Source organism: Cyprinodon tularosa, unplaced genomic scaffold, assembly GCF_016077235.1.
Source record: "Cyprinodon tularosa strain WSP-4 unplaced genomic scaffold, ASM1607723v1 ctg200, whole genome shotgun sequence".
NCBI classification, from domain to species: domain Eukaryota; kingdom Metazoa; phylum Chordata; class Actinopteri; order Cyprinodontiformes; family Cyprinodontidae; genus Cyprinodon; species Cyprinodon tularosa.
The window spans coordinates 209,095-227,459 of NW_024038735.1; the positions used below are offsets into that span (position 1 = coordinate 209,095).

Consider the following 18,365-nt stretch of genomic DNA (forward strand, 5'->3'; position numbering starts at 1 on the left):
GCCTATTAAACGCGTGCGAGAGCATGTACAAGCCCATTTCTCCTCAAGGAGGTGCGGAGACGCACACAATGATAAGACGGTCACTCAAATGGATCTCATCTTACATATATTAACATATAAAATAAACTGCATTCTCCACCGGGGTCTGAGCACCAGTGACTAAATAAACATCTCTAAAAACAAACACATGGAAGTCACGTGTTACTTTTAGACTATGAATTTTACTGAATATTTTAAACAAACTCATGAAACACACCTGCACAAAAATGATGGTATCCATAACTTGTTATCTTGTTGCACAACGTTTTGAGGCAATCGCTGCAATCAAACGATTCCTGTAACGGTCAGTTAGACTTCTGCACCTCTCAGGAGGTATTTTGGTCACCTCCTCATGAGCAAATTGCTCCAGTCGTCTGAGGTTTGAAGGCTGCCTTTTCAGGATGACATGTTTCAGCTCCTTCCAAAGATACTAAATATGATCTAGGGCAAGGCTCATAGCAGGCCAATTCAGAATAGTCCAATGTCTTACTTTTAGCTATTTGTGGGTGTTTTTTTAGCTGTGTTTTAAGCCATTATCCTTTTGCAAGAGCCATGACCTGAGACCAGGGTTTCTGACAATGGGCAGCACATTGCCTCTAAAATCCTTTAATATTCTTGATATTACATCTTACCCTGCAGGATTCAAGACACCGCGTGCCAGATGAAGGAAGCAGCTGCAAAACATAGCAGATATTCCTCTATGTGTCACAATAGGGACAGTGTTTTTTTCTGGATGTGCTTAATTTTTTTGTTTGTGAACATGGATCTGCTCTTTTTTGGCAAACTGCAGTCTTGCTTTTTTAAGATTTGTTTTCAGCAATGGTGTCCTCCTGCGTTGACTCCCCTTAAGTCCACTTTGGTTCAAACTACAAAGGATGGTATGATATGACATTAACGTTCCTTGAGCTTGACGTTCACCTTTAATGTTGTTAGATGTTTTTCTGGGTTTTTTTTGTAACCATGAGTTATATCCATCTCTTTGAGTCGTCATCAATTTTTCAGCTGGGGCCATGTCCGGTTAGGTTGGCTTATGTCCCATGGATCATAAAATTCTGAATGATATGTGCAACTTTATTCACAGGAACATTAAACCACTTGGAGATGGTCTTAGAGCCTTTACCTTTTTTATACTACTCAATAATTTTCTTTCTAATCTCCTGAAACAACCATTTCCTTTTGTTCCTCTGTTCCATGTTGAGTGTGGTACACACCATGTCTCCAAACAACACAATTACTACCTATAGCCCTATATACTGTATAGGCTCACTCGTTGATATCTATTTTAGACACCTGTAATGCTAACTAGTGAACACATCTTCATTTAACATGTCGCTTAGGTCAGATTATTTTCTAGGGGTACTGTGCCATCAATTTTTACCAGGCCTTTTAAGTTTTTCTTTCAGCAAACAATGGATACAAACTTTTTTTAAAGGCACACTATGCAACATTTTTCAGTTAATTAATGTGTTCCATAACGTTTTGGATGATTAAATGAGTCATTTCAGGTTGAACAAAGGTATTCTCGGCCGCCCTGGTGGTCTGTGGGGGAAATACCGCACTTGCAATTGCAGGAGCCCTCGGCCCGCACCCACAGGCTCAGAAGTCTCGTGAGAGTCGGTCTTGCTTTACGGCGAGAACTGCTACACGCCCCCAGTTAAAAACATGCTCGTTGCTAGCACAGTGGCAATCTTTGTGCAGTTATCATGGCAGAACCAGCATGAAAACAGCGAAAGCCCATGTCGGAGCAGGAAAGAAAGAGGAAAAGTGCTCCGGACAGAGAGAGGAGTCGTACATGGGTGAACATCGGGCAAGCTTTTTCCGAATGGCGAGAGCTAAAATAAAAAGAAGGCTGCAAGGCTGACGCGGACCTCGCGTTTCTGCTGATGCGATTGTAAGTAACATTGGAATGGTTTCTCTCTCTCTGTGTGCATGTTCATACTTTCACTGTGTTAGTCATTCGTTGCGTTCGCCTGTCTGCTAAGCTCAAAACAACTGCGCCTGGCTTGACGGAGAAACCAGGAGACCAGCTGTGCATATTTACAACAGTGCACTTTTACTTTCTCCCTCTGGGGGGAGCCTTGCTGGAAAATCAAGTATAGTATAGTATACCTTTAACTGATTCAGATACTTAAATTTGGGAAACTGCAGATCCTGATACTACTTCTGATAACTTTAATGCCATTATCATTACTGCAGGTTTTTTTAAGAGACTGCTATTAAATAAATTTTAGATGCAAATTCAAACTGAAAAACTCCTTAAAGCATCACCTGCATCAATCACCTCATCATTTGCCTCTGCTCTAGCCAATCAGTCAACTCCTCATTCCTCCTAAGCCAACTATGCTGCTAAGGTTCTACTTAAAGCTCTCAATCATCAGGGCTTCAACTGAGCTTTGTCCCACCTCCATTCTATCTCCTCTATCATAATTTCAAGCTCCTTCTGGCTTCTTTCTCCTCCACTCCACCACCAGTGTCCAGATCCCAGGGGAATACATATCTAATCCTAATCTCACAATAATCCTCCAAGTCCATTGCATTCGCAGCTTCAATGTCTTCTGCCAGGGTCCAAGCACCTAAGAACTATCAGATTCATCAATAAATCTCTCTAGTTGCCACATTTCATGTCTGTGTGAGTCTCTCCAGGTTGATATCCTTTTTAAAAGCAAGTAAGATATGTAAGAATGTACACATTTGTATCACAAATGTCAAATTGAAATTAACAATAGGCCAGAAAAGGAAGGCATTATCACAATAAACATAACTTTCAGGTTGGACAGAGGCTTTGAGGAGCCAAATGCAGAGATGAGTTTTGCTGATTTATTTATGGACTAATAGGTACCTGAGGCAAAATTCCATAAAATGCAAAACACTCAAAACCAAACAAAACCCAATAAATGTCAGGGAAAATACACGTGGTGAGCAAGAGACGAGGAAGAAACAAAACAAGAAACCAGCAAACCGGAACTGCAGAGGTGGTGTATATATGGGGAACACAACAAAGGACGGGCTAATCAGCTATCCTCCCACTCTGCAGATTCTGTTCAAAGTTAACGTTCTGCTCTCTCTGCTTTTTCTCATAGTAGCTTCATCTGGTCTGTTCCTGTTTGGCTGTGACTCCATCCCGGAGACACCTTTGTTTCTAGATGTTGGAGATCGGCCTGTTTTCCAGTGTAGTCCTGTTTCTCTGACTGTGACTAACTGGATGTGCTCTCTTCATCCTCTGACATGGGAGCTGGCTCGGAGCTCGTCTGCCTGGCTGTGTGTTTTCTGGATGGGGCCGCCTTTTACAGTTGCTTTTTGTATCTCTGCTTCTTTTTCTATGACTGCTTCTGTCTCCTTGAACCTCAGTCGGCCTCAGCAGATGGCCGCTCACACTGAGCCTGGTTCTACTGGAGGTTTCTTCCTGTTCAAAGGGAGTTTTTTCCTCTCCACTGTTGCTACAAGCATGCTTAGTGTGATGGATCGTCTTCAAGTCAGTGAGTCGATGCAATCAACTGGTTTTCCTTAGATAGAAAACTTTCAATCAATCTGACTGTATGATCTGGTGATCTGTGACTTGCCTTGAGATGACATGTGTTGTAAATTGGTGCCATAGAAATAAACTGAATTGAATTAACCTGATATGGAGCAGGTGTGAATAGGACTAGGAGGGAGCCTAAGGGGAGGGAACAGGCACAAGGGGGCAACAGAGAGTAACTAAAGAAATATCAAACTGACAGAAAACAACTCCAAAGACAGAAAATATCAAATAAACTAAATAAATACAACTTAAACAGAGGGCAGAATGCTTTACTGGTGTACCAGAAATTTTAGCCTAACTTAAGTATATTACAGAAAAAGACTGGATAGATCTGCCTTTGAGGATGGCTGCATTTTCACTAAAACCCAACCTAGAATTTTCTTCAATAGTGTGACCAATGCATATATTAAAATCAATGCATCTGTACTTTCAAATGTGGAGCCGTCAGTTTCAGCTTTGATAGATCACTTTGCAGATGTTAAATATTTCCATTTATTGCATGGTTTAGTCATTAGAATTTTGTTCAGCCTAACTATAAAAGCACAAACTCAAACAACTATGCATGCTCTTGTGGTCATTTTACAATTTCAACTCCATTAGCACCTGCTTTGCTGTTCAGCTTTGCAGGTGCTAACACGTTTTTCAGATCAAGGCCTCAGTGTATATTTGCTTCAACAAAAGTTAAATGAAAAGTTTTTACTTTTCTAACTGAAAATCTAACACATGTTATCTCACAAGTTATCTTCTCAATTTTACATTAATGTTTGAATTAACAAGAAATAAGTTGCTTAAACTCAACATAATCCACTCTAGTTAATCGATTCTAGGCCTCAGAGGACAAAACAAATGTAGTAGAAAAAATAAGTCCAAACAGTCTAAAGATTTGCTATATCTTTTAAAATATTAAAAACACAAATCAATTGTTTTACCCACATACACTGCTTTTGCAGGGCTGTAATTTATCCTAAATGCAAGGATAAAAAAAATGTCTGGATTCTAAACAACTTTTAAATTGATTCCAGCATAACAGGGAGCGCACCGCCCTTTATTTGGTGCAGCACAAAAATCCACTTCAGAAGTGCGTGGCACGGCATGACACCAATGTCATCATTTGTCTGCTTCACACTCTTTCAACCTTTCATTAATTTACAACTAGTCAGAAAATCCATTCAGCACTACAAACACTCTTTTCTAATTCCCCTGGGCTCCATCCTAAACCAACGACTTTCGAGTCGAATACAAATATTTGAAAAGCTCTTTCCATACATAACGCTACTGTCAGTTCCTAAGCTAAAACATCCACCACAGGCTTTAGGGGTGGAAAAAAGATGTGGTTTGGAAAATGAGCCCACTAATGTGTGCTTGTTGGCAAATACAACACAGAGAAGATCAATCAAGTGCCCCAGCCTCTTTTTCGCTCTGTGTGATTTAGGTGCTATGAGTTGCTGGGCCACAGAGAGGAGTAGCCTGCTTCTCTGACCAGCAACCTGGTCCAAGTCTTTTCGCTTCACTCTGTGTACTCCGACGTCGAGAATCAAGAATCCACCTTTCGTATTCCATTTTCAGAGTTTTTTAAAGTGTTTAACAGAGACGTTAGCACCTCGACGTCGGAGTACACAGAGTGAAGCGAAAAGACTACAACTGTGTAAACAGGCCCCATTTCCGTTTCCGGTGGCAGGGGAATATTGACTATTCCAACAGAACTCAATGGGATTTACAAAATGCTAAATAAAACACTACAGGAACGTTTTTTCTTCACGAAACTTTTTTTGGAACGTCATTGAACAGCGCTGACGACCCGGTGAGTAGCATATTTTAAAGAAAGAACGTTTAAGGTTGTTTTAAGGACATTATCGGACATGCTCTATGGAAGCCATTCTAAAGCAGCCAGGGGGTGATTCTAAATGAGCCAAAAAGCAGAGACAGGACCAATTGTCAAAATGTTGGTGTCGATCATTCGATTTCATCCTGGACACTACAGAAAATGGGCTTAAAGTGTTAAAAAGTGAACTTCTCCTTTAAGATAATCAATTTTATTCTAATTTTTTATGTCCATAAATGTATAATTTGATCAGTTTTTGTTTTTTAATCCAAATACAAAACAATCCAATTATAAATTCTATACGTAGCTTCTGCTATAGTTGCAAAACTTCCTGTAGTGGCCATTTAAAAACGAAAGATAATCTGAGAAGTTCCAAGTTCTGAGGTGATTTGAACGCACCATTATTCAAATATATCAAGCTATATAGAGATGTAGGCCTACCTGGAACAAATACGAATACTGCTAAACTAATTAAGTTTATAAACAAATCTCAAAATCAGCACAATAACATAATGGTAGCACCCTTATGGATAAAGTATTCCAGTTCACCTAAAAAAAACTAAATTGATTTAGGGCTTACACAGGAAAAAAAAATGTAATTTTATTTGCCAGAATCTCTTTTAGCAGCACTATTGTCAGTTATATCAAGTCAAGCCATATAAATTCATAAAAAGTCATTCATTATTAGTAAATAGTCTGTTTATTATCAAGTCCTACAGGTTTTTGTTATATTTTCCAGTTTTAATAAGCATATTTCAGTCTCAAGCATCACAGATCTTAACATCTTAGAAAATATTTTCTTTCTGCCATACTTTAAATACCAAATCAAAACTGTTGGCTTTTACATAACATGATAAAATGGCAGTTTATTAAGGAATTTAAATCATATGCTTAAAAGGTAATAAGTTCTCAACAATTTTCTTGGAAACTATGGAGAGAAATGCAGTCCAATATTGCTGAAAGCAAAGAGGACTTTTCAAAACAGAACTTTAAAAGAAAAAAAAACATCAAGTTTAATAAAAAAATGGGGTTAAAAGGTAATTGTTTCATACGTATGCAAAACCTTTACTTTAAGCTATAATGGACACAGAAGAAATCTTAAATCGTGTAAAATGTAGAGAAAGTGTTTCATAATCTATTTGATTGTCACTCAAATGTATTTATTCAGATTAATTGTTGGCTTATTAAATGTTTAGATGTAAAACGATGAAGAATATGATGATGTTTATAAGGGATATGTTGATTTTATAGCTTTTTTGCACATCCTTATAAGCTTTTCTAAGTAACAGCACCTAGTATTGTCCAGTATATTCATCTAATTATTGTGCTAACCTGTGATCCTCGGGAGCCTCTCTTGTGGTCCCATTCCGAACGGGAAAGCATCTGTGGGAAACAAAGACAGAAACATATTCAAAGCAAAGCACTTCACATCCTGTATCTGGTAACTTCCTGCATCTGAGGCACCAAAAAAAACTGTAAATAATCTGTGCTTTTTTTAGGGTGGACTCATAGATGGAAGTGCTCTAAGAGGAGAAAAACTGTGTTATCTTTACTTTTTTAGTGCTTTTTAGTACGCTCAAGGCTCTAATGTAATTTCACGGTCACGTTTAGTTTACTTTAACTCTTATTTACTGCCTCGGGAGAGAATGAAAGCTGAGGATTTTTTATTTATTCTAATTACCAGCCTCTGCATCCTCCCATGGGCCTCCTAAACCCATTTTCCACTCTCTTGTGTTTCTCCACATGCATAAGTGTAGATCTGCTATTGTTTCTTTTTTTTTGCTGGATATATTGCTTGATAGGTCAACATTAAAACTCATGCTTATTTCTGTCGCAGCCACCACCATAAAAAAAAGCCAGCCCAGCATATTGCTAAATTGCTGCTAAAAGCTGCAAAGAAAGAGGCTCAGTATAAAAGCCAATTTGATAATTCAGGTGTAATTTACTGTATCAGTGGAGGTCACTACATGGTGCCCTGCTGTGAGTGGAAAAATAGTGCCAGTCTGGACACCAATGTCATTTTGAGATCCCCAAAGTGCTACTTGGCTAAACAAAGACAAAACCTAATAACCCTAATACAATAATTATAACAACGTAAATTAATTTTAGTTCAGTCCATTTGCCCCGTTTGTCAGTTGATTATTCTTAGCTGCATGAGTAAGTCAGCTGTCAGCACACCTTTTAGCAGTTTTGTTGCTTTAAAAAACTAGTTACAGCTACAATTTACTTCTCCCAAAAAAAAAAATGCATTAAGAACCCAGATACTACGTTATAAAGTCGTTTGTAGGCACAGTATGTATGCATTTTCTTTTTACGACCTAAAATGTAGCTTCATTAGGATTACTTTCCTATTATTATAATTCTAAACAAACCGAATTCAGTTGCCTAATGTAATATGTTTCATATAAGTAAAAATGTAAATCCCTTTGTTGTCCCACAGTGGTGAAAATTTAGCCTGGTGAGACCATCCTGATCTCGCGAGCTTTCAAGGTTTCACTCGCTAATCAGTCTGGAGACTCTCCGTTAAAGAAAATTTGGACCCGTTCACCAAACAAACGTCCAATCAGCGTTGGCTTTGAGGGGGGTTGAGGTGTGACGCAACGAGAAGCGCGACAGTTCAGTCTAAAGAACATGGCGGCTTCAGCCGATGAAACTAGCGTTAGCGTGGCTATCGAGCAAGTTTTATCGGAATTACAGAGTATTTCTTCACTGAAGAAGAGCAAAACACTGCTCTGGAGGCTTTTCTCAGAGGAAAAGATGTTTTTGCCCTTCTCCCGACTGGTTTCGGCAAGAGTTTGATCTGTCAATTGGCTTGTGCCTGGCTTGTGGTTGTGTTTTCGTCGTCGCTCTGTTAGTACGTCATATGCTTTGTTGATCTGATTGGTTTATTTGGCCCGTCTATCACCAACATAGTCCAATCAGCTAACCAGTATTTTCGCCCCTTCCCAAATTTCCTTCAACGGAAGGTTTCCAGACGGATATGCTGAGCAAATCCATCTGGCGGAGTAAGGTTAGGGAAAATTCACTCTCGGCATTTTGACCCATCCTCTTGGGGAGCAGTGGGCTGCCATTGACTTGCAACCGGGGAGCAGCGAGGGTTTTGCTCAGGAACCCAAAATGGATGCTGTGGGGATTGAACAGGTTACTTGCAACCTTCTCAGAAGACAACCTCACTGTTCTAACCCACTAGGCCAGAGGTCACGGATTAGCGGACCACGGTCCGGATCCGGATCCAGCTGCTGTCTAATCCGGACCCGACCTGAATTAAAACATTTATAAATTACTGCGTGTTGTCTGACGATAGTGTCTAACGTCACTTGCGCCACTTCTTCTCGTAATATAGTAAAGCCGTCCGGAGCGTCAGCACCAGGCAACACGTGACATTTTCATTAAATGCTCTAAATGCTCCCATTAGCTCAGAGTATAACAAACAAAAAGTTACCATGAATATGCAGATGACACACAACTCTACACCACAATTCCACCAGGTGACATATCCTTCAACCATTGAGTAATTAGTTTGGTTTATTAATCTAAAGCCATTTAAAACCAAAGTCCTCTTAAGGCATTTTATAAATTAAATTCCATCAAACCATACCCACAGATTGGTTTAAAGTTTTCTATGTGCCTAACCATGTGCCGGATTCATTCCTCTTGGATAAGCATGTGGCGATATTAGAAAATTGTTTACATTGTGTTGGGGACTTTACAGCAATTCCCCACACAGAGCCTGCATGTAGTGACACTGGAGAGCATCTCCACTGGGGATACAAGAGGAGAACATAGAAGTGCTGATCCACGACTGTTTAATCTTATTAGAACAGATACAAAAAAGAAATTGGAATGTTCAATAATTTGCTTCAGCTAAATAAAAACATCACTGAATTAATTATTTTCGAACCAAGGGAGGAGCCATGAAGAGTCGGCACAAAGGTTCAGTTATTACAGCTACCAACTACTGATTAGGCCCAAAATCTGTGTATAGAGAAAAACTCAAACCTAAACCATCAGACATCTAAACAGTTATAAAGTCAACCTTTCCGTAAAAGTTAAAAAAATCCACTTGACTTGGGTTTCCAAGTTCGTTTTTCTCTCTTAACATAGATGGCTTCCTTCTCTCTTAAAGAGAGAAAAAACTGCTTTTAATAGAGGTGGGGGACTCAGATTCCAGCTTCCAAAAACTTACAATTCAGCTATAGAGAGAGATTCCTTCCAGATATCACCACACCCCCCACCCCATCACAGAGGAACTAAGTACCTCCCCGCTCCAGCCGGTGAACAATACCTCCTTAACGACCGACTCTTAACAATCATAAACAGGTTTCAGATATTACAGGGCAACAATGGAAACAAACGACCCATTCATCAGTTACCATTTGCATGTTTCCAAGCAATACAACGCCTTGTCTATATAAAGACTCAAACTCACTGCGGATCCAGACATTTGAATTGAGAAAGCTTCCTGGAGAGGTGGCGAAACGTCTTCAAATCTTGGAAACCAAGTCCAGTGGATTTTTTTTTACTTTTACGGAATGACTATGACCTGGATGACAGAGAATCTTCATCAGCAAAGTCAACCTTTGAAACCCTTAAGAACATCTCTATAATTAAATTACTAATGTCTGAAAAGAGTGTGCACGGCATTTAGTTAACTGTTCCTCTGTTTGACACCCAAACAGAATGCGCACTTTCGTCTGGTTTGGTCTGCCGCGGTTTCCATAGACTCGTGAACACGCTTTTAGGAAATCCTATACACTATTGTTTATGCTCTAAAAACATTCTAAATGACTTTGTTTCGAGTAAATTCTGGATGCTACCCACTCAGGACACTTGGAATACATTGGACGAGCAATATGGAGGAATATTGACACGTTTTTTGTGGACTTTTATGGACCTTTCTGCCTCGGGCGCCATAGACCTTCATTATTTGAATGTCAGCAGACAGCAAGAGGCCTGCCAGATCTCCAGATGCATTTGAGATATCAAAAAAGTACTCCAGAGTGTTGTTCAGCATGGGGGTGAGTAGAAAATGAAGGCTTATCATGTTTTGGGTGTACTATTTCTTTAACTATTAGGGATGGAACGGTTTATGAAAACCGTCAGAACCGTTCTGTTCAACTGTCTCGGTTCGACTCGTGTGTGTTGCGTTCGGTTAATGCACGGCTCCTTTTTCTCATAGACGAACCATGTACACTCCAGAGCAGAAGGTGGTGGTACTGCGACCAAAGCCAACCACCAGTAGTAAACAAGAAGAAGAAGAAGCGAAGCAGCGTAGCCGGGTGTAGCAAAAAAAAAAATCAGTTGTTGTGGAGAATTGTGTGGGTATGGCGAGTGGGGAAGAACAGGAGTTGGAAGACGTGCCAGCAGCACTTTATAGGTCTGCTGTATGGGACCACTTTGCATTTAGAGTGACCTACGATGACGGCGGAAAGAAAGTTGTGGATAAAAACAGTGTGCAAGCATTGTGCAACACATTTAACAGCAACACGACCAACATGTCAGGCTAACCCCGAAATCCCAAATACTCCGCCAGCACTCCGCTCCGCCCCTCTGCGCTCCAGACCGCCTGCACAAAGCAAAGCCTACAGCCTCCACTGTGGCTCCCGTCCGCTCCGCTCTGAGTCCCTTGGAGATCGTAGAGGGCATGAGCCAGATGATTAAATTCAAAGCAGCAAAACATGCGGAAATGATCCATGGTTTCCGCGGATCATTAAAAATAATTACTATTCATTAATTCTTTTGGATTTTTTCATTAATTATTATGGGATTTCGAGGTAACAATCAACATATACCGAACCGAACCGAAAACCGTGACCAGAAACCGTGAACCGAACCGAACCGTGGATTTTGTAAACCGTTACACCACTATTAACTATATAAATATAAATATCCATCCATATAGATACCTGTGCACACACCCTGAGCAATAACCCCATATAATGATCCTAAAAATAAATAAATACAAGATAAAAATAAAAAGCTGTTATATGTGGGTAGGGATGGGAATCGAAAACCGGTTCCTGTTAAGAACCGGTTCCGTATTTTCCGATTCCATGGCATCGTTTGGCAGCTCGCTGAACGATTCTTTTTTCGATTCCCACAGCACCAGAGCCTAGAGCGCCGGCTCTGGGGAACACGACTTACGTCACGTTTTTTACGTAAGTTACGCAAGTTACGCAAGTTGGAAGAACTATTCGAGGAGGAAGACAACGAGCTGCGGTCACTTTGTGAATCAAAGCCCCGTCTTTCCTTAGCCCAGAGGGTAGATCAGGAAATCCAGCTCTGTAAAAGCTTGCCCTCCATCCCCTGCAGGGATAGCGCCACACTGTGGTGGTGGAACAAGCAAGATACGCTGCCCTTTCTATCTGGACTGGCTGAAAACTACCTCTGTGTGCAGGCTTCCTCCACCCCATCTGAGAGGGTATTTTCCACGGCTGGAAACACCTTAAGTGCTGAAAGATCCCGTATCCTTCCAGAAAAAGCAGATATGCTCATCTTTCTGCAAAAGAACTGTTAATTTTCCCTACTACTGTTTTATAATTAGTATTTTTTGTTATTTAAAATAGGTTATTATCCCATCATTTGTTATTAGACATTGTTGGTTATTAAGTTTGTTCTTGTATTCATTTTTCATTTAAACACAGATGTTACTCCAGTTTCACATTTCCTGTGGACATCTTGATCTTGTTGAGTTTGTAAGATTGTGCAATAGTTAAGTAAACAACGTTGATTCTGATAATCAAACTGTTTGTTCTCCTTTTCCCCCCAAATTGGAATCGAAAAAAGAATCGATAAAGAATCGAATCGTTTCATAGAATCGAAAAGGGAATCGGAATCGTGAAAATCTTTTCAATTCCCAACCCTATATGTGGGTGCACTGTATATACTGTATATATCCCATGCACCTTTTTCTTCCTTTGGCACAATCTTCTTCTTTAAATGTTTGAGCTGATGTGACGAGTTAATTTCTCCACTGTCATATCAATAAAGTCAATCAATCAATAAGGGAAATTTTACAGAGTTGAAATTATTTCACCTAAAAATCAAAATCTTTAACCAATGAATAAAAAAATCAACAATATGTCCTGAAGTAAATATGTACTTCATTTTCCCGCATGACATCACTCGCAGTGTTAAGTGAGGACTTTGGCATGTTGATTTAGTAATGTGGGTACTTTGTCATTTTATCTGGCAGGAAACCAGACCAAATTATGTAATTACAAAAAAATTGTCTAATACCTGCAAAAACATGCTCATTTTTAACATGTTACTAAATGCATTAAACTATAATAAACTCCCAAGTTGTTGATTATAAAATAAAATGTGCTACTAATAAATAATATTTTGCCCTAGAATTGTGCAACACGTGCAGGTTACATAAACATCTATTTGATGTTAAATTCGAGTAAAGTCTAAGTCATCTAGAGATACACTAGACTATGCTTTAAAACAATTAATTAAATAATATTTAACCATTCTTTGAAGTAGAGTTGGCAGTAAAGCAGTGCTGTGAGGTCTGTAGTTATTCATTATAGTTTGATAGACAAACACGCCACTCCCATATATTAACAGGATTTCTGCTCTGTTTGGATCTTTGGTTGGATGATATTGTCCCTCTTGTCCTTTGGTCAAAATATTATAAACAATAGGCAAAGCAGGAAAAGTATTAGCAACCCTAATAGTGTAAACACAGAGTATTTAAAATATTTGCTCTGCAGCTGTCCTTTCCTGATTCAACATTTGGGAGCTAAGAAAAGAAAGAAAACTTCTCTCTTAAGCAGTATTTTTATCTCCTTAAGAGGAAGTGTTCCTATGTGCAAAAAATACCCACACAAATAATGTCAATTACTGAAGATAACAGTTTTGCTATTGCTTTATTTTCTGTGTTTCAAAGCTCTGATACAGAGATAAAAAGCTGGAAAAAAAAATACCCTTCAATAAGAAGCTACAGAAAGTCACCACATCATAATTAGTTTGCCTTAACAGTGAAGCACCCAGACAGCCTTTCTATTTTCTGCAGGTCTTACGTAACTCAACCTTTCCTCTATGGGCTCCCCAAGTCTCCAACCTGCCGTAAAAGCACAAAAAACATTTATAATGTGCATAAAATGTAAACACTGCATAACAATCCCCTGCAAAGAGGGAGTCTAAAGGTCACCGTAAGATGGTTTCACATTAGAGTAACTCAAACTTTCCTTTTCTCTAATTGAGAAAGAAGGCATAAAAGGTGATTTTATGCCAACACAGAAGGCATAAAATCCCAGACGAATTCCTGGAAGTCTTTCTACAATAATACATTTACCCAAAATAACAGTTTTGGGTAGATATAGCTCTAGAAATACTATTAAGAAAATAACAATGACTTTGTCAAAGTTGGGGCCTTTGAAACATCCTGGTGTCACAATGTTTTGTATCATGCATATCAGATACGCTGTCTTTTTGTTTAGGCATATATTGCATGGCCTAAATGTGAGAAAAATAAAAGGGATTTTGTGCAATGTTGAGTCTTCTGAAATCTTCTGAAAAAGGGTATGTGTTTTCATCATACATACAGGAAATGAAATCCTGCTGTTTTTAAATGTTGTTTTATATTTTTGTACTACAGCAAAGGAACACGTGATTTCCTGCTATTAAAATCCTGAATGCAAAACCAAAGTGAATGCTTAAGGTTTCCTTACTTTAAGGTTTAAAGTTGGGAAAGTGTCTGAGAATTGTAGCGAGATCAAGTGCTATAAGTCAACACTGTTGCACCATTTGGTTTGCATTAGCAGAAGTTTTGTAGCAGGAATTATTGTGTGAGCTTAGCAAAACATTTTAGAGTTCTGGCATCATGTGAAGGACAATTTTAACAGGCCAAAAAGTTCAGTAGTAAGCTATTTTTTTTTTCTAGTTATCAGCCTCTGAATTCAACTATGTATACGTGCACACATTTGAACGATTTCACACTAAAAACCCACAATTAATCCGATTGCGGCGTTTAAATGTACTTACAGTATAAATGTACTACCTATAAACATGTTAGTCACAATATTTTGACATAGCATTTACAGCAGTTTACGTTGCTGTAGGGCGGACAGATGCACTGAAGTCAGCTTGCCTCTTTCAAAATAACTTGACAAGCGTTAACATGCCTGCCAATCGGGTTATCAATCGCCATAAATCACATCTCAAACCAGACCAATTCCATCAGAATATTCAGACTGAAATGTTTATATGACACATTTTCAGTCCAGCTGAACATTCATTCTGATAATTTATGTCTATGTTGACATAGGCAGTGTCAAATATTTAGTCAGAGTTTTAGAGTATATTTATTATGATATACAGCTAATCAGAGGTGGAAAGTAACAAAATACATTTACTCAAGTTACTGTAATGAGTAGGTTTTTTGTGTATTTTGTATTTTTCAAGTAGTTTTTAAAATCGGTAATTTAAATTTTACTTGATTACCTTTTCAGTTAAGTATTGTATTTCGTTACATTACAAATCCCATCCGTTACTGAGTAAAAAAAAACTTTGGAAAACTGAAAGGAAGACAAAAAATCGGGCCCGGAAGTACTACAGTGAGTGACGTGATCAGCATGTAGATCTAGGCCAGGGGTCTGCAACCTGCGGCTCTAGAGCCACATACGGCTCTTTGGACCCCCTACAGCGGCTCTTAATAGTGGATAAAATGTAAATAAAGAGCTAAATAATGTATTATTCTTAAATTTTTTCTTAAACACAAGATGGAAAAGAATGACATTAAAAGAACCAGAAGTATGTTTTTAGAAGCATTTGTCTTTGAATTAGCTTGGAATTTATGTGTTCAATATTATTTTAAAAGCTAAAAATACATAATTTGTTGGCAACTAATTTCCCAAATGAGATATTAAAATTTTTTTTCACACAGGTTATATTTTTCGGCCCTAAACAACTTTTACTTGGTCGGATTCGGGGCTAAATGGCTCTTTAGATATGAAAGGTTGCAGACCCCTGATCTAGGCCAACAGGCGCCAAGTCTTTCTGTAGGAGATTGGGAACGAGATGGAGGAGGATTAGGAGAGCGACGAAGGTTCAGAGAACGTTTCACTAGAAATGCTAGCTGAAACATCGAATTCTGCTGCCCAAAATGACGATTTTTTTCTGAAATGTCCCTGACACTGAGATTTTTGTTCTATTTTGGTTATTTATGGAGTCAAAACACGCGATTTAGCCTTGATTTGCATTATAACTGTTTATGCAACATATTCTCATTATCAGTTCGTATGAAATCCTACGAAAAGTTATGCACACTATTTCGTACGTTTTGGACGTTTTTCCTCAAAAAAGCAGATCCGCGGACGGACGTAAAACTGGGAAAAACAGTGCAATAATTACTTCTTGATGTCTCTAACTATGTTGCTTGATGTTTTATATCTTAGGGTTAGGGTCAGGCTTAGGGCTATTTGTATTTTAAATTCTATGTTCTTGAATGGTGCGTAAAATGCGCATGCGCATACGACGAAAAGAAATTACGGTGCATAACTTTTTGTACGATTTCATACAAACTCATAATGAGAATACACTGGTTTATGTTAAAAGAAGGATGGTACTCAGAATGAACAATTCATGGCAAGTCCACTTTCAATTGATGTGGAAACATTGAAAACATTTTATGGGATGTTCTGCACTAAAATGGAACATTATACATTTATAAGGGTCTTAAATGTCATGTGTGGCGTGTTTTATGTTGTTATTGCATTTGTATAGTGCTTATTAATAACTGTTGTTAATGTTTGAAGAAAAGAAGGACGGCCCTCAGAACCAACAATTTATGGCACTTTTACCTTCAATTGATTGTTTGAAAAAGTTTTATGGTGTGGTCTGAACTAAAATTGCACATTATACTTTTCTAAGGGTCTTAAATGTCATGTGTGACATGTGTTATCTTGTCATTACATGTGTATACATTTGTATAGATTTTTCTTAAATTAAAAACGAAATAGTTTTGGATTTATGACTCCTAGTCCTATTTTCACTACATGGGAGAGATCCCCTGCCCCGTTCAACAGTTTTTTAGTTTTTTTAAATGTAACTAAGTAACTTTTACTTAAAATACATTTTAAATTAGCTACTTATTACTTGTACTTGAGTAATATTTCATCCAAGTATTGGTACTTTTACTTGAGTACGATGTTTTTGTACTTTTTCCACCTCTGCAGCTAATAGAGTTGGATAAAAAAAACAACTAAAGGTTAGAGAATACTCTTACACGGTGTTCTAACGTGTATTTTTTGTGTAAAAATAAAAAATATTAGGTGCTTTATTTCAGTTTTCTCCATCCCTTGACCTCAGATTGTATCGTCCATAAAACAGAAATGCATCTAAACCAACATGACTTTGCTTTTTATTAATTTGGCTTTTTTTTTAAAGTGTTGCCATTTATTTACTTTGGACTTTCCCAGAATTTGTCACAATTGTTTAATACATTTTTTTTTACATTCTGTGTTGGTCTAGTTACAATCTAGTTGTTGATTTTATGTATACACATGCATATCTTTATCCTGTGCGGGCAGTGCTTTAATTTTATTTACTTTTATTTATTTTAGTTATTTTATCTTTTTGTGCAGCACTTTGGAAACCTTGTGTTTATTGAAATCGTGCTATATAAATGAAGTGGATTGGATTGGACACCCCAAAATAATTTGTACATTTATGAGAACGATATTTGGTTTTCACAAATACAAAATAAAACTTGAAAAAGCGTAGTATGTATTTGCACTCTGCCCCTTATTCAATACTCTTCTACGTCTGGAAAAGAGACTAAGGCTACAGTCTTTTTTGAGAGGTTCCTTCAGTTCTGTCATATTGAAGATTGTCTGTAAACACCAATTTAAGGCCTTGCAAAAAAATGATAAACATAAATTAAACCTAGCCTCTGAATGAGCCATTCATACCTGAAAAGGCTTTAATCTAAACCATTCCATTGCTACCCTGATTGTATGGTCACGGCTGTTGTCTCGCTACAAAGTTACTCCCACCAACTGCAAGTAGGGCTTTTATTAGTCTACTGGATTTTTTAAACATTCTTGTACCTGACAGTGCAATGCAACCATTCAGGGGCATACAACACTGTGCAGTACGTGGGCTGGACAAAGGGGAGCAGAAAACACATGTTTGCCCAGCAAAATGGCTCCCCAGTTGGTTTTGTCTACAAGACCTTGTTTTTCTAAAAGAAAATATCTAAGCTCTTTTCTCCCTTGTGAAGCTTGAATATAATTTAAACATTTCTTTTTTACTTGTCTATTTTTCACCTGTGCAGAATACCTTGTTAAACTAACAGTATGAAAAGTGCAAAACAATGTCTTTTTACAGCAGTCTAGAGTTAGTAACGCTACTGGATAAAATAAAAACTAACTGAACATTAAATCAGATAAACTCTTGTTCTGCTAACACACAGCTGAGAAACACTGTTCTGAGGATGGGAGGCAGTGACAGCTCCCCCACACCCTCTTTACTCATTGATCCTCCTGAAATCTCATAATGAGGCCAACCCATCATATTATCAAGCTGCCATCAGCCTGTTACAGAGCCGAAAAAATGAAGCAGCATCTGCCTCATCCTATTGCTCACTGCAAGATAACAGCTCAGAGCATCTCTTAATCATCCCCACTGACACTGATTTGTTATTTGGCATTTACTATTTTTACACTGCCCTACAAAAGTATTCATACAACTTGAACTTTTCAAGATGTAGATAGCAGAACATTCATAATAACAAGAAGGTAAAAAACTGATACACAAAGTTTCATATGAAGAGTCTTTACTTTCATTATTTAAACATTAAGAAATCATTAGGAGACAGTGGCTCAGAATGGAAATACAAGATGAAGTCAGTAATACAAATAAAAATCCTTAATAGAGACTCTCAAAAATATAAAACACTCCCAGAAGAAAAATGAAGCAAATGAATATGCTTTGATCTGAATCTGCTACTGTATATGTGTAGAGTCAGTGTACTGC

General features: G+C 38.1%; 1 protein-coding gene across 2 annotated transcripts in view; it reads right to left on the bottom strand.

The window, feature by feature from the left end:
• Nucleotides 1-18,365, bottom strand: part of LOC119783246 (cGMP-inhibited 3',5'-cyclic phosphodiesterase A-like) — a 149,893-nt gene that overhangs the window by 66,062 nt on the left and 65,466 nt on the right. Inside the window, exon 2 of one of the 2 annotated variants that reach the window (XM_038284660.1) lies at nt 6,714-6,764. The exons of the other annotated variant lie outside the window; for it this stretch is intronic. Coding sequence (XP_038140588.1) covers nt 6,714-6,764 — 51 coding nt within the window. The remainder of the gene's footprint in view (nt 1-6,713; nt 6,765-18,365) is intronic. 2 annotated transcript variants of the gene reach the window in all.